General features: G+C 42.0%; 2 protein-coding genes and 1 long non-coding RNA gene across 5 annotated transcripts; 1 reads left to right on the top strand and 2 right to left on the bottom strand.

Moving 5' to 3' along the window:
• Positions 1-1,464: 1,464 nt before the first annotated feature.
• Positions 1,465-14,823, bottom strand: LOC118316661 (glutathione synthetase). 2 transcript variants are annotated; one of them, XM_035644714.2, is made up of 14 exons: positions 14,654-14,823; positions 14,398-14,453; positions 13,742-13,883; positions 13,104-13,249; positions 12,849-12,924; positions 11,969-12,108; positions 11,654-11,770; positions 10,200-10,280; positions 9,797-9,874; positions 9,590-9,659; positions 8,869-9,063; positions 7,667-7,748; positions 4,500-4,689; positions 1,465-3,301 (listed from the first exon to the last, which is right to left on the bottom strand). In XM_035644714.2, exons 3-14 carry the CDS (start codon positions 13,871-13,873, stop codon positions 3,178-3,180), a joined length of 1,431 nt encoding a protein of 476 aa, XP_035500607.1. In that variant the 5' UTR covers positions 13,874-13,883; positions 14,398-14,453; positions 14,654-14,823; the 3' UTR covers positions 1,465-3,177. The 2 variants fall into 2 exon arrangements, with proteins under 2 accessions (XP_035500607.1, XP_035500608.1); XM_035644715.2 differs by having other exon boundaries at positions 13,742-13,880.
• Positions 5,710-7,660, bottom strand: LOC118316663. Its single transcript, XR_004795241.2, has 2 exons — positions 6,726-7,660; positions 5,710-6,218 (listed from the first exon to the last, which is right to left on the bottom strand). It is a non-coding gene; the product is annotated as an uncharacterized LOC118316663 (long non-coding RNA).
• Positions 14,824-14,924: 101 nt separating the features above from the next.
• zgc:103759 (U8 snoRNA-decapping enzyme) lies at positions 14,925-21,665 on the top strand. Of its 2 annotated transcripts, none has more exons than XM_035644716.2 (5): positions 14,925-15,011; positions 16,425-16,556; positions 16,739-16,779; positions 18,683-18,944; positions 21,172-21,665. In XM_035644716.2, the coding sequence occupies exons 2-5, from the start codon at positions 16,425-16,427 to the stop codon at positions 21,415-21,417; spliced, it is 681 nt and encodes a 226-aa protein (XP_035500609.2). In that variant the 5' UTR covers positions 14,925-15,011; the 3' UTR covers positions 21,418-21,665. The 2 variants fall into 2 exon arrangements, with proteins under 2 accessions (XP_035500609.2, XP_035500611.2); XM_035644718.2 differs by lacking the exon at positions 14,925-15,011 and adding an exon at positions 16,147-16,281.
• The last annotated feature ends 1,401 nt before the right edge of the window (positions 21,666-23,066 follow it).

The raw sequence follows: 23,066 nt of genomic DNA, 5'->3' as shown, positions 1-23,066 counted from the left end.
TGACATATGAATTCAGAAAAATGCTGACTATGTCCAGAATTATTTCACACAGCATGGCCATAGAAATATGCTGTTAAGGGGCAAAACAGGCTACGCAGGGAAATGCACATTATGTCACACACGGTGGCAAATGAAATGTAATTTTTGAAACTACCTGCAGCAGCAAGACACAAAACTCCCTTTTGCATTGCTCTTTTACTTGCATCTGCCCACTGGGAGCAAACAGGTTCAAGGTAAGAAACACCATGGGCCTACGTAGCAGGATTACTTGTCATATAAATTAAATATATTATGTGATAGCTAATAATAATGATAATGATAAAGACGAGTAGTCGCCTTTATCATTATTAAGATATTTAATAGAGTGACATGTTATGACACTTATTGTCATGGTATTATTTGCAATGTAATTTAGTTTTGAATCATTTAACAAAAAAAGTTTGAACAAGTTAGATTTGGACTGACCAGGCGTAATATTTACGGCCGGCCCCTGGAGCTGAATCCATAATGGAAATAATACACCCCTGTGCACAAAACCAACCAACTACAGAGGCAAAATGCTGCGTTCACATTTATTTAAAGACATTTTTTTCAGATTAGGATATTTCTACTTTTGAATCACCACTTTGACTCACAGTGGAGAACCTTTAGTGTGATCTTAGTGTTAAGGAATTTCCGTCCATCCTTCCTGAGAAAACTCTTTGGAGGATTCTTCTCCGGCAACAAGCGAGGTCAAGTCATCTATGGCAAGCCAAAACAATCATTGAGCAGCGGACGTCTCCCTCGAGGCCTCATAGTCGCGGGGAGATGACGACATTACTTTAAACTAAATACACTACAGAGACCGGGGATGGGGAGACTATCTTGGGTCCACGGAACGCTGTGAACCTGTTGATCTGTGTGGCGAACCGGAAGTCTCCTCAATATTGAACTCTTAGAATAAATACTTTCGGTTTCCGTCTTCCTGATTCAGCATCCACTCCATCAATTATTCCATTTTAGCAGAGTCTGGCGAACAGGACTCTAAATGATTCCATTCCACTTAAGTTACTTTATGCTCAGGTAATGAAATAAAGAAAGAAAGAAATTAACAGGTAAATGGTTTATTTTTTTGACTGAACGTTGATATTCTTTGGTCCAAAGGGTCTGACACACTAGAATTTACTCTACAACTAAATAATTGCTGAATCACATTTGAATTCATAATGGTCACTGTAACGTTTAATGTCAGACTGTCGAGTCGTGAAGACTGTAGTGTCTCAGTGTCTGAAATATACTTATTGGGAACTGTTCTTACTGGTATTTGTTACTAAGAAACCCACAACTGATGTAGTCATCGTTGTACTTTGCTGTAATAGGCTGCTGGAGGAAGGAGGAGTCAAGCCAATTCAACACTGTTTCTAGACATGTGGAGTCTGTTTTCTGGGCAGAGAATACTAATAATAATTCATGCAAAGCATCAAAGACAAGACAGTGTGTTTTTATTAATCATCTTCATCATATATTAATAATTTCTCTTCATGTGTTACAGTCACAGTATATAGCCTAGAATTCATAATGGGAGGTCACAATAAGATGTGTGTAAATTACTTATAAATGATCCACAGTATGTGAAGCCCAGCAGAGGAGTGTCAATTTGAAATTTGCATGAGATATTAAACTTTTTCTTTCACCTAGAAATACTATTGATTCTAATTAATTCAAATGACCCAGTTTTAATCCACTGTCACTGACGAGCAACATCTCCTGTGAGCAAAAGCTGCTGATTTGATTTTTAAAATATACTCACTGTTATTATTGTGACAGATTATAGAAGTAATTATACAGCAGTAGCATCATTACTTTCTGCATAACTAAATTTCAACTCTACAACTCAGATGTGGTGGCTGTTAAAGCACCAATCAACATAAAATGTTTGGGGTCATTTTAGCCACTGCTTTTGTTTATGTATCCCAGGGTAAAAAAAATCACAGCAAAACGTCACAATGTTTGAAGTGGTCTGTTTCAAAAACACAGTATTCAGCATAGTTGAAGTGATAAAAAGAAAATAGTAAAATCAAACTAACAGCAAAAACAAGCCATTTTTTTAAGGACACTTTCATTTCTTTAATTCTTAAATCAGTGGTCCAGAGTGTTTCCCTGTTAACCTGGGCTTTCCTACAATAAAACGGTCAGAGGGCTGTTTGGAAGCTGCAGTTGTGGTGAACTGTACTGAAAAATGATGTAACATGTAATATGTGTTGTTGTTTTTGACACACCCGCCAGTAACCCAGAAGCCTACACAGGATTGGAAGGACCCAAAAGAACTGAAATGTTGTAGTGACACATAAGAGCCACAAGATGGCGGCCTCAGTTCACCGTGTTGCTAATGTGAAACTGCTGGCTGTGAGAGAGATGCTGCAGAAAAGAAGAGTGATTATGGTCTGGCTCATTTTTTTAAAATATGAAAATGTTTAATCATGGATCACGTTCTCGAAGGGTCTGAGGAAGAAAAAAAAAAGAGAGCATTGAAGGTTGTAAATGTGGAGTAGTATCACACCCTGTGTTGTTAGTGGGTTTTTTTTAATCATAGACAATAAAAGAAGGAAATTTTGCACCTAAAAAGGCCCTGTCTTCATTTGAAATAAATGAAGTTGTCAGCATTTATTGAGAATTAAGGAATTCAAACGTGTTACTGAACTGAACATGTTATGTTCAAATTCTCCCTTTCATTACAGTTATATATGTTTGAAGAACTGCGGAATTCAGTAATATGGTTTAATGTTTAATGGATTATTGTTTATGTACTCATATGTTTAATGATGATTAATGAAGCAGTGTTTTGAGAATTAGAAGATCCTCAAAAGGGGGGGAATTATGTAGGACATATCGGGCCTCCTCGACTCAACTTTCTGCAAACCCCAAAATACTAATAATCTCTTATTGACCTCAAATCTGATACATTTCTTTGGTCCTTCAGTGTTATTTGAGAGCAGCACACACGCAATTTCAACATACTTGGTAAAAAACTGATAAATCCCCTTTCAGACAATGATTCATGATATGTATGTGGGACAGTATTTTCATACTGTACCGTTACAGGGCGACTCGAAAAGTTCAACCTTGATTTTGCCGTTTTACCATTTGTGCATTTTTTCCTTTCTGTTGAAAGCCCAGCGGGGAAAAAAGTGTGAACCCTCAGAAGAGGAGAGGATTGTCCAGCACAGCCACTCCCGCGGCCACACCTCCGTCCGAGTGCTCGGAACCCTTGGTCCTGAGCAGGTGGCCCACACACTCATTCATCACCGTGTCTTTACCTCGTCTGTAAACAAACGGAGAGAAATTATATCACAAAGACAAAATACACTTTATATTTCACCATTTTTATCATCTGATGATAGGTCAAGTTCAAGAATGAGGTTTCCACATCTGAGGTGCCCTTGTAGAAATGCATTTAACCCCCACGTGCTCTGGCTCAGACTGTGTTTGTTTAACATGTTGAGCCTGATTATTGTGTGTGGTACAATATAACATCACTGTATTTCATGGTTACATCATAGATGATATTTGTCATTTTCTCATAAACTCTCATTTTAATGTTAATTCTGTCCTCAGCAGCTGTGAACATGTGTGGGTGTCATCTTACACACGTGTGAAGGTTAAATAAACTTAAGGAAATAAACACACTTATACACTGCAAACGGTAAGTTTCATGCGTAAAACTGCAAATTCCAGGAATATATTTTCTCGTAAAGACTATGAATGAGTAAATAAATGTGTAAACTTGACTTCACCTTTTCCAAAAGAAACAAGTATTGGGTTTAATTCTCAAACCTACAATGTGTAAATGTAGAAGAACGTGTTTTAGATTAGTAGTATTCATGCAGTGTAGAGACAGTGGGAAATAGAGGATTTTGCTAACGTAGCTGATGTTAGTTAACTTATAAAACCATTATTGATAAAAGGTTTTTAACCTGAGGCATGTTGTTATTTAAGGTCTCATGCATATAAGGGAATATAATGCAGATTTAGTGTATTCCTGACCAAAACGTATAGAAATGGCTGCAATCTGAGATTCTTACTGAAAGCTTCTGCCATCAACTGGTGCAGCCTTAAAGATGAAATGTTAATAATGTCCACTGTCATATCATGTCAACGTCATTCGTAAATTATTAGACAACTAATGCTTCAGTCAGATCATTAGCTTTGGTTGAACTTTTCAGAACAAGCATTATGGACTTGGTCTTGGCTAATACTGCAGAGAAGGGTTACAGAGACCAAGAGTCTTCACTGTACTTATTGGCAGTGAGTGAAATATCAAAATACATATTCAGTATTATACTTTTATCCTTTAAGAAGCTCTATCTACTGTATCTTAGCAGCACATGCTCCGCCATAATAAGCAGCAGTTGATGTTGAATTGGATAAATGAAAGAACAAACGGTTTCATTAAAAAGTCCAATCTGAAACCAATCCATGCACACGACGTATTTCATACCAGTGAAATAGTGAATACATACCTGACATAAGCTCCAAACGCTCCCAGTTCACTGAGACAGTTGCTGATCTGGAGGGGAGCGTCTCGTATCAGCAGGTAGTTCTTTGAGGGGGTGGGGAGGATTTTATCCATCAGAATATAGGCCATTCTCTCTGTACCCTCCTTCATTCCCTCCAGGACCTCGCAGATCTCTGATCCATAGATGTTGTTACCTGGGAAAACAGCATCATAATGATGTGTCGACAAGCCATGAAGAAAATGAACATATAGAGAATTCTCATGGGCCAGTTAAAGGGAAACATCAAGGAGCCCTCCACTTGTCTGTGACAGTTCAAATTGGGACTGGTGTTTGACAGTAGGAGACGCTGAGAACACATTTTTTTTCACATGCTTACCTAAAAAAAAAAAATCTGTTCAATTGTATGTTAAATAACGGATTATTTCACTGCTTTAGTGTGCCGCCAGACAGTCGTTTATTTTTGCACTTTTTTTTTTCAGGCGTACTTCGGACATGTATTAATGTGCCAGCTCGCGCCGGTGGAGAGAACCAGCGTATCACTCAGCAAATGAACTGTTCGTGCTCATAAAGGTATCCTCTTACGTCCAAGGTGAATGGCATGTCTTCATCGCTTTCACAAGCACAAATTTTTGTTTTCTCGTGTCTCTTGAATCAACCGCGGTAGCTCTGAGTCAACCAGCTGATTCTCTGCACTGGGGCGAGTTGGTGTAGTAATACATGGCCGAAGTACGCTTGAAAAAAAAGTGCAAACTGTCCGGTGGCAAACTAAAGCAGTGAAAAAAATACATCCTTTAGCGTACAATTGAACGGATTGTACGCTACGATTGTAAGGTAAGCATTTTCGGTGGTCCCCTCTGCAACAGTGGAACTCCGACTTTCGCTTTATCCACTTCTCCTCCAAACTCCATAAAATGACAGCGCTGATCACCATTGCCATAAGGTAACATATTAACTACACCTCATACATCCCCACTTCAAAATCACTGAACTATCCCTTTAAGGTACACTGCAATTGACAGATGATTATTCACAGCGACAAAAAACTAATCCGTGAGAATATAAAACAATCAAGACCTGAGACTTCCAATTTAAAGCTAGTGTGTGAATTCTGGCGGCATCTGGTGGTGAAGTTGCAAACCCCCGCCTTTCATTACAACAAACAGCATAATCTTGAAATCAAACATTGAATGTACAAATTGACAGACAAAGTAACTTGGGATATAGATTTCTTTATTATTACAGAAATACATTTGCCCATCCTTTAATCTTCACATCAGGATCTATCCAAATCTGCAGCTCATGGAAAAGCTTATCCCTAGAAAACATTCTGAGCCATTGCACATTTATACACACTATTTTATAGTTTTCATGTTTTTTTGTGAAACGTTTATGGTAATATTTCACCTAGAGTATGAGTTGCAGGGTAAGGAAATATGCTACAATAAATCACATACAATAGACCTCTACAGACTAGTGACGACATCGACCCCTCTTGTAGGGGTCATCCAGACGAAGGGTCCTCTTGTCTGAATCTGTAATTAACTATCAACCATTAAAATAGTATCAGTTGTTCATCCCAAAAGAAACTCACATTAAACAGTTTTTGTAAAAAGGTCTAAGTGATGGGAATGCCTCAAGTATAAAACACACAAATGTTTGCCTGCAGTGAGTGTTGCCAAAAGTCGATCAATGGATGGTGCTCTCTTTAATGCTCCACCAATTCTGTGGATGCAGAACATGATGTAATGTGTGTAAATTTTTTTTTACAACAATGCACAACAACAGTGAAGTCAAAACTGATGATAACACACCGTATGCAAAATGATAGAAGATGGTCCTTTGTTTGTCAAGGAAATTGCATCTCCTTTGCATAATGTAAAGCGACTGTAAACAGGTCTCGCAACCTTGTGTTGTTCTGCACGATAATTAGGTTTCTGTGACCCTTTGTCTGATGGTTTCCTTCCCCCATTCCCCAGATAAAATTTGAACGCAAACAAAGGTGCTACATATATCCATGGCTTTGAGATGCAAATAGAGCAGGTCATGTTAATTTGTTCTAGCTTTACACATGCAATATGATGTTCTGCTAATTAGCTCTCATAGCATCAGTTAGATATATATTTGTCAACATCGATACTGGAACAAAGTTACTTGCGTTTGTTCTTTGGACCTCGGCCATGCTCTAGTTAAAACTATGAAACATTGTATGTAAACTGGTAGTTTGATTACCTGTCCAGGGAAGAAGCCACCTCGGCGTGACTTTGAAAACCTCATTGGCGATCTCCATCTGGGCAGCGCCACGCCAGTGGTTACCCTCGTGTTCTGTGGTTGCCGGTCAGCTCTTGCATTCTCTTCCATTAAATAATAGGTATGATCCTCCATTTCCCAAACTCTGGCATCTCAAATTTGTTAGCTTGCACTGTCGACCGACGGGGACACTTTACGGTGGCGCAACCCTGATTCCTCTTCCGGTTTTCCGGCAGCGCTGAAAATTCAACCTGTATATGCGTTTACTGTTTGTCCCTTTTGGGCAACCATATTCAACACGACGTAGCAAACATGGCGACTTACACGGAGGCCGGGTCCACCTCCTGTAACTATATTTAACTCATTCAAAGTTGACGAAAAAACATTGGTTCTTTGTTGCGGGTGATTATACATATATGAACACATAGTTATGGACAATATATTGACTTTCTGTTAATAAGTTCTTCTAATATTACACACTGCAGCTTTAAACTTGTCTGCACAGAGAATCTAATTCATTGACTTAGCTTGTGCATTGGTTATTTTACTTGTTTTGACCAGTAATTTTCTAGAGCAAAAATGTATTCACTTGCCTCTTCTAGATTTTGAAGGTCAAGAAAACTTGACTTGGGGTTCTTCTTGAAAAATCATTGTGGCCAACTGTGGACAATAACTGAATGCTAGTTCCTACTAGCTTGATGGGATTGTGTTGCGTGTACATTGTGGTACACACTGCCATGGTTTAAGAAGTGGTGACTAACGAGTCAGTGGTTTAAAGGGATAGTTCAGTGATTTTGAAGTGGGGTTGTATGAGTTACTTATGCATAGTTAATGTTACCTCATGGAGATGGTGATCAGCGATGTCATTTAACGGAGTTTGGAGGGGGAAATGGAAGTAGTGCAAAGATGTCGTGAAATCGTACCTCCTCCTTCTCGCTGAGGCTTCAGGACAAACCGGTCTGGTGCGGCCAAAGCCATCGCTACAGTTTTGTCACCATCTGGGCCCTGAAGGCAGTGGCAGCATCAGAGAAATAGGGAAAAGGAAATCAGGAGAGGAAATACGATATTAGCAGAGAAAAATGCAAATATTTCACTTTGATATCTTCTGTACACTTTGACACCTTCTGTACACATTTTCAGGACCAAAAGATGAACATGACCACCACATGGTGGTGCTAAGGCACTGACAAAAAAATAATAAACATGATGTAGTCATCTCTGGTTTTTTGAACAGTTCTGTGAAATGCCACTGATCCAACTTCTTAAAGACAATGTAAATGGACAAAAATTGCAGCTTTCAAATGATCGTTCCATTTACTGAAGGTAAAGAATTACAGACAGAAAAACCTAAATCACCCATGTGAGAAAGTAATTGCCCCTCAAAAAACTGGTCGTGCTGACCTCTGTAGCAACAACTGCATTTGCGAAAAAACCATGTCTTGCCACAGCATCTGAATTAGATTCAAGACTTTGACGAGGCCACTTCAAGGCCTGTATTTTATTCAGTTGAGCCTTCATAACCCAACAGCACTTGAGCTGTAGGTCATGAACTGAGAGCAGAATTCATGGAGGCCAGTGATACCTGCAGTTCTTTATATGTTCATCTGGGTTCATTTGTGACTTCCTGGATGAGTCGTCAAAGCGCCCCTGGAGGGATTTTGGCCGGCTGGCCACGCCTGGTAAGGTTCACCGCTGTTCCAGGTTTTCTCCATTCGTAGATAATGGCTCCCACCATGGCTCGCTGGAGGCCCAGAGCCTTATAGTTATGGCTCTGTAATCCTTCCCAGACTGAAAGATTTAAATGACCTCTGTTTCGCATTTGTTTTTAAACTTCTTTAGTTTGTGGCATCATGTGAAGCATTTTGAGAACTTTTAGTCTCCTTCACATTGGCAAACGGGATCTATTCAAGTGATGTTTAGTTGAACAGGTCTGGCAATAGTTCAGCCTGAGTGTCATTATCAATGAAATTTGGGTAATTAGTTGATTTAGAAACTGATGGGGGCTATTACTCTTTCACATCGGGAAAAGATGTTTTTAATAGCTGATAAAAGATTTAATTGTGACAAATGTACAAAAATAGATGAATTCAGGAAAGTGGGCAGATAGCATGTGTGATTCTCTTACCATGTCTAAAGTGTAGAGGCCAGCGAACGTTGCTCTGATCTGCTCCGCTACCTGAGGCTGGTCGGGGAAGAACTTCTCCAGAACTCCAGGCTTTGCGAGCACCTGCTGGACCTTCTTGGTTCCAGCCAGGTGGGTGCTGATGTCTGGACATTTCACAGCCATCGAGCGCTCCATCAGAAGACGGGCATCCCAATACTAGAGTACAAAATTAAAATAAAAAACACATTTCTGATTCTGGACACATCACACATCATGATATGGTTTTCCAGGGTACCATATAGTTTGATGTCCTTCATAAATAAATCAAATCTACTTAACTGGCCACTGTTTGCAAAAAAAATAATGTCATGACCCAGCTATATGTCAAGGAGAACAATTGCTTTCTTCACATTTAAGTGAACATTATAACAGACCCTTTTGAAATCTTATATTTGAGACAATCAGCATTGGTTTCCTTTTTGTCCTGCTTTCTCTTGGTCAACATTCCTGACAAATTATTATTATATAACCACAAAAGCAATTTTACTCTGCGTGGGAATAACTGCTTCATGTCTGTTGCACAGGTTGATACATGGTTGTTTCAGATGGCAGACCTACATGCAGCCGGTTTTTTACTCCTCCATGTCTGTTACTAACTTAGCTCTAAAAAGCAAAACTGAAGTTTACCATATTGACTCCACTTCACATAGTCACCAACTAAAAACTAGGAATAAAGAAAGACCTGTTCAGAAACGTAGTTCTGAGGCATGTAGCCATTCCTGAAGTACACCACAGCAACCTCTAGGCCATCGCTGAAAGTAGAGAGACAACAATCCACAGTAATTAAAACTTATAATTATCTCTTACTGCTACGTATGGAAGGCACATATCTTATATTGAATAAAATACAATTCATTAAGGTAAATGTAACTAGCAGAAACAGACTTACACAAAAAGCCTCTTGTCCTGATCAAGGGATCCTGATTTACAAACGTCTTCAAACCGCTTTCTTGTTGTGGGGACGTTTCTGAAACGCATTGAAAATAACCTACCTAGTGGGCTTTCCAAAGGTTCACTTCCAACTGGATGATGGCCAAACTCTTTGCACACAATTGAAATACAGGAAGCCATTTCAGCTAAAGGGAGGGACATATGTGAATCAAGGCACAGGGGCACAAAACACCCAGAACAAAGAGAAATTTCAAATGGCCACGGGGCAACGGGGAAATCAAGGACTGTGATGTAGATACACCTTTCATTAAAATGTCATTAATTTCATATCAAATGTTGGCTGAAGTTATCGGGGCATGGCTTACTACTCAAACTAAAGCTATCCAGTACCAACACATTACCTCTTCCACAGCTCATACTCAATAAATCGCTGGTCAAAGACATTCCTTTGGTTGTCTTCCACCAAGAACATGACGACTGCTCTGTAATGACAAAAATAACCCAAGTAAAACACCTTCACCATTTAACATTATTCTGGACAGTCATCTGATCTTTGTTGCAGTTGTATTCAACAGGAAGCATTTTTATCAACAGTTCTTGATACACTGGCTTCTAGATTCCATCTAATGTCAGTTTATGCTGCTGGTATGGTACAGCTGCTATTTAAAAAAGCAGAGGTGTGAAATATTCCACCAAGATTACGTATGGTCAATTATGCTGCACTTGATCTAAACAAAAGTAAATGTAATAAAGTCACAACGGTCGTTAGGCAATCCCTGTAGTCTCATTAGGATTTATTCAGTGGATGTACGGTCCAGCAAGTATTTGGAGTCATGCTCATTGATGATAAAAACCTGGGATCTGGCTATAGTTAGCTACAGACATGTGTGCTTGTCAAGGCAACAACATTTATTAGCTATGTTTCCATCTAAATGTCAAGCGAATTTTGAAAGTTCACGAAAAAAACCCAGAGAAAATTCCGTGCGTTTCTGTCAACTGGTTTGGAGCGAATACACAAGAGCAGTTTTGTCAGAAGATGACACTAAAGGCTACGCAGGCCTATGTAACACGACTGTAATAGAGCAGTAGAAGAAGAGGTTGCTAACCGAAAAAGAAAATAAACAGTTGCCTGGGCAATTTACGCATACGACATGATGTACGCTTGTGAACGGAGAGAGGAAACATGGACAGAGGTCTGCAGGAGTTACTTTCCAATTGAGCAGCTTATCATAGTACTTTCAATTCAGTTAGTATTGTCAATATGTTACACTGTCTGATTGTTATTCTGATGCACACAGCGGCAACAAGGGCAATAAGACGACGGGTCACGCGTAACCATAGCTCGGAGGAAGACTCCAGCACGTACAGCTGATCAGTTATGCAAGATGATTGTCCGCTACGTCAGAACTTATTCGGCAAAGTAGTCTCGCATTTTGTGCATTATCTCTTTTTCGAAAAAGGCAAAAACCACCTCAAGTGAGCGGATACCAGCGCACTTGCCAATTTCTAGTTTTCCTTGGTTGCCATTTAAGAACGTTCCCTCATGGTCGCCTGTTCACTCCTCGTGTTGAGGGACAAGTCCACCTCGATCTAAATGGCAACTCTCAGCTTTTGTGCACAAACTGAACGGAGGTTTGCTGAAGAAACATTCCATTGCCACCTTTTCAATAACTTTTAAACCCTTGCAATAAGGGCACTGTGTTAAATGGACTTTTACCTCCTTTATAGTTTTTCGGACATTCTCAAGTTACAGTTACAGACTCTGTACTTCAAGGTAGTGTTAATTATTTGATTTCAAATTGAAGATGCTTAAGCACAACAAAAATGTGTAACTGCCCAAAAGCTTAATTCTCACCTCTCTGATCCATAGAGCTCCCAGGCTTTGGCAACTGCCCCAGCCAGACCAGCAGCAGGGTTATTGTCTGGGATGCGCTGGCTGTCCTCCAGCAGGCCGGCCACCTTAAGGATTGTTCTGTCAAGCAAGATGAAGGACACTTTTCTTTTATTCACAGCAAATGATAACAGGAATTGATTGCTCTGGTTTCCAGGCTAAGGGAAAGTATTGTATCCTGATGAAAAGGTTGAAAGTGGAACAAATCTGGCTAAATCGCTAAAAAGCGAACACGAAATAGATTACAATCTGTGAGGGACAAGCTGAGACCTGACTTACCGGTGTAAATCTGTCGTGCGTGATGAGTGACCCCCAAAACTAGCAGCAAAAGTGTTGATCTCGATCTGCTTTAAAGACGACTTCCCATCCTCTCCCTGGTCCAGCATGTAGTCAGACCGATTGAGACCCAACACAATAGACTGAGAGGAAGGCAAAGAAACACCACCCATCAATAAAAAAAAATTTGACCAATCCACAAATATAAATTTTCTGACATTTTATAACGAAGCTATTATTGCTTAGTCGAGAAAATATTTGAGTGCTTCCACTTGGCATAGAAGCAGGTAGGAAATGAGCACTAAGACAACACAAACAAAGATGGTGGAGAGTGAGACAAATGCAGTAAATATATAGGGGATCCTGCTACATTTCCATTTGTAAAGATGCAGATGCAAATGAGTTAGAAAACAAAACAAAACAAAAAAAAGAGTTTGCAGGCCATAGGATGGAGCGGAATACTTGCATTTCAGTCATGGTAAATCCAGTTGGATTTCCATTCAGACGAAGCCCAATCAAACGCCTGTTTTCAAATGTGCCTCCTCATATCAATCTTAACAATATGGCATCACACCGTATAGTTACATAATTTTATCGAATGTGGAAACGTGGAACGTCAGGGGTGCTTATTACAGCCCAAAACCTGCAATGTGGGCGTATGGTTTGTGCTTTTATTAAAGTAAAAGGTATTGGTTGTGGCACCGTTTCAAAAGTATCGAACTAGCACGATCGATACACAGCCCTACACAGGACGGGGTAATTCCAAGAAGGATAAGTTCTGTTTTAATGGGTAAACAACAATGCCTCTGATGCCAAAGACCACGGATAACAAAGTAATTAAACGTCAAATATTTATATTTCTGGCAGCAGCAAGATGACGTACCTGGGACCTTCCCTCCTTCAGGATCTGTTGGTGGATCCTGAACAACCTCGCAGTAAAATCATCCACTGCAATGGTGCTATAAAACAAAGAACATCACACTGTTGAAATACTGACAACAACTTCTCAACCATAACTTACTTTCCAATGATGTATGTTATCAGAGGTTATATGGGGACACACCCACATTTAGAGAGACCCAATTTAGTATTTTCAAACTACTGAGGAGACCATCATTATAGCAAGCGCAAATACTACCTAGCAAGAGCGTCTTGCAGAAAGTCTGGGTCCTGGCTGATCTTGTCAACCAGGGTGTTGTAGTGCGTTTGTAAAGCCAGAGCCTGGAGGAACGGAGCTTTTGGCACAGGTGTGGGGAAGAGTGTGAATGAAGTGTAGGTCACCATCTGGAAAAACACATAATAAAATGTGAGAAAAGAAGGCTGACTGCAAATCAGTATTCGCAAAAAAAAAATAACAATGGCCACTGCGCAAGGCGTGTGATTTAGGTGAGCATTTGGAGTAAAGCAGAACAAATTCCTGACATGACTTCACATCGAGCAGGCCTGTTTCCACAGTCAAGGCTCAACGACCCACTGGAATGGAAGTATGTGTGCTCTCTCTCTCTCTCTCTCTCTCTCTCTCTCTCTCTCTCTCTCTCTCTCTCTCTCTCAATGGCTGCGGCTCAAAGCACAAAAAGCATGTAAATACATAGTTGTTCTCCTGCCAGAGGCAGCCATCCCTTATTTGGTCAAAGCCCGCATTTGCGTTAAATCATGCAAAAAAAAGGTCTCCGTAACAGGCACAATTAGCTTCATGCTACTTTAATATTACGCTAGGTAGAGCATCCTATCCAGTGCAGGTAAACTGAAACATATGCCTGTGTTTCCGCTGGTCACCTCAGATGAGTTTGGAGTCTCTTGGATCCGCATTAGGACACCCTGCTGAAGCGCCGCATCTTTTGCCACGTCTACCAGGTCTTTTATCAGCGCAGCATTCATCATCACGTCATCTGGAATCCCCTGGGCCATTCTGATTCTGCTGAGAATTGGAGAACAGTCGAGAAGACAGTATCAAATTCCGCAAAAGAAGTCATATGATGAAAGAGGAAATAAGAGGCTCTCATTCTTAAAGTGGTGTATTTCCTCTACTGTTGTTAAAATATATATTATTATTATTATTATTATTAAGAAATCATAGCAGGTTCCAATTCTGTAACTTAGTTTATAGAGTATAGTAAATTATACTGCACACTTACGCGTCCGTCCGCACATTTACACATCCATGTACACATTTACAGATGTGTCTACACATTAATAGACCTATGGACACATCTACATATGTTCCTACACATTAATAGACAAATGGACACATCTACAGATGTTTCTACACATTAATAGACATATGGACACATCTACAGATGTTTCTACACATTTATAGACCCATGTAACCGTCTACAGATCAAAGAACACATTAACAGATCCATGGACACATTCACCAATCCGATCACACGTGCATGAAAGTGGAGGTATAGCCACAGGAACGCTCCACTCACGTTCCAAGCTAGTTCTGCTAGTAAGTATCTGTCCTCAGATGAACACAGGCTGGTGTCTGTGGGGAGGGTTGGACGGACAAGGATGACAAACAGATGGTGGATGTATTGAAACAAACACACAGAGGCAGAGAGGAAGAGAGAGGGAGAGAGACACACACAGACATAAGTTATTATGCTGCTTATACTGAGAGACGCCACACAGACATGAAGTGTATCCCGTGGCTGGTGGTCGCAGCTAACGCGGAGGGCTACCTACCTTCGGGCTAGCGGGTCTCCTCGGTGTCAGTCAGCGTTTTTATGTCTCAAAGGTGTCGCAGGACCCGCGGCTCTGTCTGCTGTCAGTCGAACAAGTGTGTCCTTTCGGGGCGTCGTTGTATCCTCCACCTGTGAGGTAGTGGAGCAAAAAAAAAGGAGATGCTGTACTTCCTCCCGCCGCTCGCCACCGATTGGTCGGTGCGGTCTGACTACCGGCTACAGCACAGCCCCTGCTGTAGTTCAGCCAATCAGGGCTCAAAACGTCACTGAAACCGGCAAAAGTCCAGCTCCAGCGACGAGTGAAGCCGTGCGCGGGGAGCGAGACGGCAGGCTGTGAAGAAGAGTCGTTCCTGTGGCAGGTAACTGGTCTGGTGCACGTTTGAGTGGTGTTCCTCACTTTCTATAGTAGCGTATGAGTGACGTTGTTTGACCAGTACCAGAACTATTGAAAAACAGGATCATGACCATGCACATCCACGCTGTGACCAATCAGGCTTTAGAATGAGTTAAGCCCGCCCACCCAATTAACATATAGACACAGAAAAATAAAGGAATAGTAGAAATACCGAAGTAAATCAATAAATGAATGTACAAATGTATAAATAAATAAATAGGTGTAAAAAATGTATAAATAAAAACATGTTAACGTGTACAATTTCCTATAATGTAATGCTAGTTTGGTCCTGGACTGATGATAGATATCATAAAATCCAAACAACAAATGATTATATAGTGATTGAAAATTAACCGAAATGACACATTTAATCTTAAAAATCTTATAACAAAAAAAACCAAACAAACTAAAAAAACTGTATAATGTCAGTATACATGGTAAAAGGTGTAATGTCAGCTCCAAAACAAGGGAAGAGGAGTTCCAGCATTGAGGTCAGAGAAAGGAGCAAGGATATCATTGATGGAGAAGGCTGAATACAAACACATCTGGGTTTTTCCTTACTCAAATATCTTGAAGCCCAAACATCCAAACTCTCCTCAAGTGAGATATTTGAGATTTTTTTTCCTTCCCCTGTAAATGATTGAATGATGTAGTGGTGATGGTGTCTTCCCGAAAGAGGGATCGGATTCATCCTTTCCAAAATAAATATTTTTTCTATGTTGTCATTCAAAGAAAAATTATCGCAACAAAAAAGCAGAGATGGTTCAGTGTCTCCCTTAAAGAACACCATCGCATCTTTAGGAATGGCATAACAGCAAAATCATTTTCGGTGACAGGTGTACAGATTACTGAATGATATCTCGACAACCTGTTATACATTTTTTGGGATTGAATGATGATTAAAAATATTATTTGCTGAAATAGAATTGAATAGTATGGCATTTTTACATTGAATCCAAGAAAGAGCTAACTCGCCACTGAGGCTTTTTTTTAGGGTTTAAAGCACTATGAATTGTTGATAAAAATAAGAGAAGATAAGAATTAATATATAAAAGGAAAAACCACTAAAACAAGTTACCAGGGCAGGGATTCGCTCTCTTAATTGTCAGCCTGCTCCTCGCCAACAGAGGGAGCTAAAGCTCATCCTCTGAGCTTCCTGCTTCTGAGTAACCTTCCTGAGGTTATTCTGCAGACCAGCCCACAGGCCTCCAGACTGATCACTAGGTTCCAGTCAGGTCTGTGGCTTCGGCATTTTACGGACTGAGAGTGACAAACAGAGAGTGCTATTATGTATTCGAATGATGTCACCGGCACCACATGACAGTGATCAGAAAGCTCTGCGGTTTTTTTTGCACTGTGTTTGTGGGTATACTTGTAGATGGCGAGCGGACAGCTGTCGAGGGCGGAGGCGTTGGCGTGCACGGCCTGCATGCACGCCTGCCATGTGATGCTCTACTCTGACACGAAAACTCAGCTGTTTGGGAAATTTCCCATCAGACATATCATACTGGTGAGGGAGAGCAGTGTGTATGTGAAAAATGTCAACTTTGCTTCTAATGCTTCTGTCTGTTCACATTAAAACACTCTCCTGTTTGTGTCGAAGCGTCTCTGCCCTCTGTGTGTTTGTCTGCGTTTTGTGGATGCGGACGCATTCATGTGTGAGTCTTTAACAGCCTCTGTCATTACCCACAGATGCAGATGCGCTTTGATGGTCTGTTGGGTTTCCCCGGCGGGTGAGTCTCTCCTGCCGCCGCATTGTTTTAGGCTTTTCGTGCGCACAGGTAATACCTAATATAGGTATTTGCACCAGCCTCCAAAAATCCATATCGGTTTGGCTCCACTACATACCACTTGTACACAGTGGGTTCCAAATAGTATTACTATCTTAGCATACTGTTTTTTGCAGTTTTTATACCAAGAAATCAACGCACATGTACGACACAAATGCACAGCAGTGGTCGGTGGTTCAATGATTGGGTTATTTTTCGATGGTTTTTTCACGTTTGAGCAGCAGATGTTTGGATCGCTGATGGCCCCGTTTGAGGTGTTTAGCAGTCTAGTTCTTTTAGTTATGTTGTAGTCCGGACGTGCAAAATACAAACAGGTTTAAAAAAAAACAAAAAAAAACGATGACGCTATCACCCGCATTCACCTCCTGATTTGTCGCTTATTTCTCATCAGTCACGACTCGACTACCCGCGGTGAAGGCAACGTGTCGGTGAACACTCGCCGTCGGCAAAAGTTCCACCTTGTCGTCCACCCTCCTCTTATTTTTCATGATTGTTTGTCGTTTGTGGTATTTTCTGTAAGTAAGCAACTGACTGCAGAATAGATAGACTGCTTCCTGTTTACACTGGCACGTGCATGCTCAGTGCAAAATGAATGGCCACGTGATATATGCGTTTTTATGGTGTGTTTGTATGGACGGGCATGAATATATGTTTTTTTTTTTACCGTTGTTTTAAAATGATGGCGTCGTATTAACCTACTAGCTGAAACTCATTTCGTGAACCCCTGTGTTTCACCTGCTCGTATCCCTATGCAGAGCCGACACTAGCCTATATGGGGCCCTAAACAGAATTTGATTTGAATCAGGTAAGGATAAAGGGATGTGGACACTATGTGCACTGGTGCACCCTCCCTGAGCTCCAGTCCTATAATCAGTAAGTCAGTAGGTATAAAAGATGATACACAGTGATCTACACCAGGAAATTGAAGGAAAGTAAGAATATCCCCAAAACATTCACCGAGTGGAGATCAGGCCCAGTGCAGGCATTTTGATTAAATCCAGGGACCAGTTTCTATAAAAAGTTTCTGACTAATGTTGTAAATTCTCCCCTGGATATTGGCAGCGGAGAATTCTCTGAAGAACTGCAGACACTTGATGTGATGAGTCAAATCTCTTTACTTGACGACATAAGCGTGGTTGTTCCTCTGACAGGACTTTCAGACCGTCTTCCCCATCAGGTGAACAACAGAAGAAGAACAACAGCTGCCGACCTCATGACCAGGTCGATTGCTTTAGTCGCACATCCGAGTGTTCATCATGCCCTTCCTTTAGCACAATGGCCCTTTAATGTCCACTCTCAGTTGACAGTCAGCTGACTCACATCTGCCGACCTCGCAGCTCAAAATGTCCAATTCCCTGCACGGACAGGTGACGTCGATGACGTGACCCAGACCAAATGTTGAGAGAAGTTTAACAAGGTCAGATTTGAAACAATAAATCATTATTTTATCGTAATATTATAAAAATGTTGTAATGAAGTCCCCTAAGGGGCGCCAGTGAATGCCAGTGTATTGCCTCTGGCACTACAGTGTCCAGGAATGGTCCGACCATTACCACTTTTCCTTGACGTGAGACTTGGGCTACATCCACACTAATACGTGTCAGTGTTGGTTTTAGATCAAATTCCAATGCCGTGTGACTTTCACGTGACTTGAGGCAGCTGCAAATCTGCAAAAACGAGTGTTGCCCTTTGAAACTCTGTGAGCTTTTCAGTTCGCTTAATTAATTCCCTCTGCGCTGAGGAAGTCTCAGGAGAACAGTACAGCTGACATTGTTTATCTATTGTCTTATCTGCCCCCCCCCCCCCCACACACACACACACACCCACACATGGACACACACTTCAGGCTAGTCAACCCATCAAAGGAGACGCTGGAGGCGGGCCTTAGCAGGGAGCTGTTGGAGGAGCTGGGCGTGGCTCTTCCTGTGTCCGTGGAAGACCATGTGGGCTCTTGCCATGCCCCTGATTCATCATCATCCTCCTCCTCCTCCTCCTCCTCCTCCTCCTCTCGTCTTATCACTCACTTCTATGTGAAGAAGATGGAGGAGGAGCAAATTAGGGAGGTGGAGAGAGCAGCTGCATCCACAGCAACAGATCACGGACATGAGGTAATTCGTGTGTGTGTGTGTTTGTGTGTCCGTGTACAGCTGGGGGAAAAGCTGATCTTTGGGTCACTGTTTAAAAGTTAGGCTTAGTGTTAGGGCTTTTTCCTATCGAGGGCCATTTCAGTTTTTTTAATAAAAAATACCTTCATGGGCAACACTAAATTACTGAACACACACAAACAATCACACTAACATTTCTAAAGTGACGGCTGGGATTCGCTATAAAAGCATTTTAGAAAATGCTTCTCTTTGCTGAGGCGTCTGATGTGAGATGGTCAAGACGATGAAGATGTTGAGGCCACCCACTGCTTGTTTTAGCAAGGACAAAACAACAGCATAATAACAAGGTGTCTCTCTGCAAAGAGAAAAAAAATACTTCTAGGGCTGGGCAATATGACCTAAAATGTATAACCTCGGTATAATTTGGAGCACAAACGGTAACGGTACAAATCACGGTATTTTCGTTTTTCAAAATATTTCAATGTAAATGCTTCTGAAGGGGTAAAACAATGGTTTGGCAACTGCATGGCAGCTATTACTGCACTCTTCACTGTACCACTAGGACATATTTCACATAGGACAGGTGTTTTAAGAACATTTATTGTGCAAAACTTGCAATAGTAGAAAAAAATTGACAACCTTTTCTCAAGTAACATCACTGCAAAACACTTTTTCACAAAATACGATAAAATAAAGCTGCACAAAGTGAAAATAAAAAACAACTGACTGCAAGAACAACATGTCAGTGTGCATGCGTATTTGGCCTCATTGCTGGCTCTTCTTTTCTCGTAAGGGCAGCCTTTGGAAAATGCTTGGGAAGGTGACGTCTGATTTGCAGAGCCAGCTCTTTTTTCCCACGACCACTGCGCAAACGATTCACTTGGCGTTTGCGCGGGACGCATTCTTTCTGCTTTCCTCAGATTCCAGAACGTGTTTTGATTTGAGGCGATATAAAAGTGGGCTTGCAACCGCTGTCGTGCGACATAGTTTGCAGAATATCGTTTTTCTGCCCGATGTCTGACTTTCTAAACCCGATCCATGTTCACATAATTAAAGTTGCACCGGTCTTTTTGACCAGCTGCTCTTCCCCTTCGATATGGAGCTATGGTTGAGGCCGTGTTCTTGGTCCACAACCAGCTAAGCGACCGCAACGTGATTGGTTGTACACTCGCCGTTTTTCAATGGCGGTTGGCAACCAGAGTGATGGGCGCATTCGTTTTCCCTTTCCTTTTACAGTTCCTTTGATAGATGTAGTGAGTTTTCTATATGTCAGTGCTGTTGTTTTGGTAGGTTCCGAAGAAGTTGTCCTCTGATGTTAGTGTACAACGACGACTAACCACAACCCTAACCGTGACCGTAATTAAACTGTAAAATTGTAAAAGTGTGAGCATCTTTTGAACTCGTGGAGACGTGACAACACACATGCGCAAGCCAAGGGACCAAGGAACGAGCTCCTTCTTATCTGGTTGTTGGTACCGTGTTGTCGGTCGCAGACATACCTCTCGATATGTGCAGCGCTTTTAGTCATTTCTTCGTTTCAAAACATACTTGCCTTTTCCAGTAGATGGCGCGGAAGGCTGCGGCCAATCTTCTTCTGCTTCTTCTTTCTGGTAGTGTGAGGGCTCCCTCTACCGGTCAGCACTGTATAGTCAAAATCCATACCCTAGGGCAAATTCATACCGGTGTACTTTCGGTACCGTTCATACTGTCCAACCCCTAACTTCTTCTCACTTTGTGTTGTAAAAGCATGGAAGGAGCTCCCCGAGTATGTGGTGCAGGCTCCTCCAGTTAACACTGTTGAAAACAGATTGGATCCCTTCTTGTCAACAGTATTCTGAATAATTATAAAGCTGATTTTATGATTATTGTGGAATGATTGTAATAAGTGAATTGCTGTTATGTTTTTGTGTGGGGTTTTTTTTGGGGGGGGGGGTTGAGTTATGGAGTCTGGTGTGGAGGATCTGTGTCCTGCACCACAGAATATTTCTGGCTGTCATAGCGTAAACTAGCGGCAGCGGTAGCATCATGGTTGCTGTATATATGAAATTGTCTCAGAGGCCAGATCACTTTGTCTTGTGGTGCCATATATGTCCCGGAGACTGGAGCTTCCCCAGCCCTGGGCTAGGGTTAGGCAAGCAGTTGTGGTTACAGAGTAAGTCTCCAGGAAATGAATGCAACAGCCATTGCCCCCCCCCCCCCCCCCCTCTCCCTTCTTTCTCCCCCCCACTAGGTTCTGGGAATGGTCAGAGTCCCGCTCTACACCCTGAGAGGCGGGAAAGGCCTTGGGTCTTTCCTGTCGCACGCATTCATCGGCAACGCTCGCTCCCAGCTGGTCGACTCGCTGCTGCGCCTCAACCTGGTCGCCCCGGAGGAGCTGCACAAGGCCCTCACGAGCTCACTGACGACACACACACACTCGGCGGGGGACCTGAAATCGGCCCTGGCGCTGACGGTGGCGAAGTGGAAACAGCTTTGAAACACATCAGAACATCCTCTCCAGCACACCCAGTAGTTTCAGTTTGGCCGTCAGCAACACAACCCTCCTCTCACACACTTAATCCTTCACACACACACACACACACACACGCGCGCACACACAAATACAAATGCTCATACTGATCCTGAGCTGGTGACTCATAATTGCCTGCTGAGCATCAAACAGTTTGAGGAAACATTATCATCTCCTTTTTACCATGAATGGAAATAAAACCAGACTGACTGTGATATTCAAGCATTTCTGTCATCAAAATATTTATTACAGGATATAAAAATGAATTGATATTGCAATCAACACTTGATCAAACCTTTTATTAACATTTTAAGAAGTGCACCAGTTTTTTTTTTACCCATATCAGCATCAAGAAAGTTACTACCAGAACAACAGGCCCCCCCCCAAAAAAACAACACCTGACATTATGGAAGTATATGAGGCATTGCACAGGACTGTTCTGCCTCATATGGTAATTCATATGCCCATATGCACCCTGTGGTATTCTGTCACTACCAGGATCACGGGCACGATCACATCAATCGGAATGTACCCAGTCAGGTCGAGCGCTTCCTCTGTCTTTGTGCTGCTCGCATTTTTTGGCGGTCCCCTTTATGAATCCGAGGATTAATTACGTCCGTGACATACCATAAAGCGCGCGGTGCGAAGATTGGATTCTCTCTAAGTGTACCCTGGGTGCACGTAGCCGCGCCTGCACCAGATGTCAGTAACCTCACTCCCAGACAATATCGCTGGCAACGAGGAAGCGAGCACGAGACACGACGCTGCCTCATGTCTTCAGATGGCTACTGTGCTGCAAAGACGCACAACCACGCGGGTGACTGAAGCCTGACATGCTGAAGGCATCAGGTGTGTCCATGTACAGCGAAGAAAAAGCACGCTGAGAGGAAAACTGAGGTCATCTCTGATTCATGAATCATGCAGCGGGTTTACTGGGCTGCACTCAGCGCCACAAATCAACCTCAGTGTCTGATGAGTCCAATGCACGACGTGCATTAAAGACGGAGCCAGGAGATGAGGGATGCTGCGAGAAAAGACGCTCGTTCGCCCCCATCTTTTCGTTCAGCTTTACAAGGGTGGATTTCATAGTCGTAATAACCATTGCATTTTTACGGCGGGGGCATCCATCAAAACACGACACCCCGTTGACTCCTGCTCGGGCGGGTGTTAATACAATAAGTGATGCGAGTCAAATTCATTTGGGAGGTCCAATTTGATCTGGGGTTGATACACATCTCTTTTTTGTCAGCGTGTGTTTTTTCGCAACCTGTCGGGGAGGAAGAAAAACCACAGCATCCGTTTGCAACAGACAGGAAGCACAGCAGACTCATCTTACCAAATACTTGGTTACGGTAGTGTTTCCGTGGGTCTTTTACACGTGTGTGTGTGTGTGTGTGTGATAACGGTTGCATCTTGCATGAGCATGTGTGTGTGAGGAGAAACGGTCCCGTCATGTGATGTGGTGTTGTAAGGGCGAATAATGCAAGGTCATCAGGAAGAGAGGGAGAAAAAACCCAACACATCTTTTGAGGAGGGAGAGAAAGAGACGGAGGGATGGAGGGAGGGCAGCGCAGGCTGGAGGGATGGAGATGGATGGAGATGGGAGCGAGGGGATG

Source organism: Scophthalmus maximus, chromosome 3, assembly GCF_022379125.1.
Source record: "Scophthalmus maximus strain ysfricsl-2021 chromosome 3, ASM2237912v1, whole genome shotgun sequence".
NCBI lineage: Eukaryota > Metazoa > Chordata > Actinopteri > Pleuronectiformes > Scophthalmidae > Scophthalmus > Scophthalmus maximus.
The sequence above is the reverse complement of the archived record's forward strand: the minus strand, read 5'-3'. Positions and strand labels throughout refer to the sequence as shown.

Coding starts and splice junctions, on each gene's coding strand:
- LOC118316661 (XM_035644714.2), bottom strand. CDS start 13,873: ATGGCCCAGGGGATTCCAGATGACGTGATGATGAATGCTGCGCTGATA. Junction 13,250..13,741: donor AGACTCCAAACTCATCTGAG/GTGACCAGCGGA, acceptor GTGTTTTTCCAG/ATGGTGACCTACACTTCATT. Junction 7,749..8,868: donor GCCTCTACACTTTAGACATG/GTAAGAGAATCA, acceptor CACTGCCTTCAG/GGCCCAGATGGTGACAAAAC.
- zgc:103759 (XM_035644716.2), top strand. CDS start 16,425: ATGGCGAGCGGACAGCTGTCGAGGGCGGAGGCGTTGGCGTGCACGGCC. Junction 16,557..16,738: donor CCATCAGACATATCATACTG/GTGAGGGAGAGC, acceptor CATTACCCACAG/ATGCAGATGCGCTTTGATGG. Junction 18,945..21,171: donor CAACAGATCACGGACATGAG/GTAATTCGTGTG, acceptor CCCCCCCACTAG/GTTCTGGGAATGGTCAGAGT.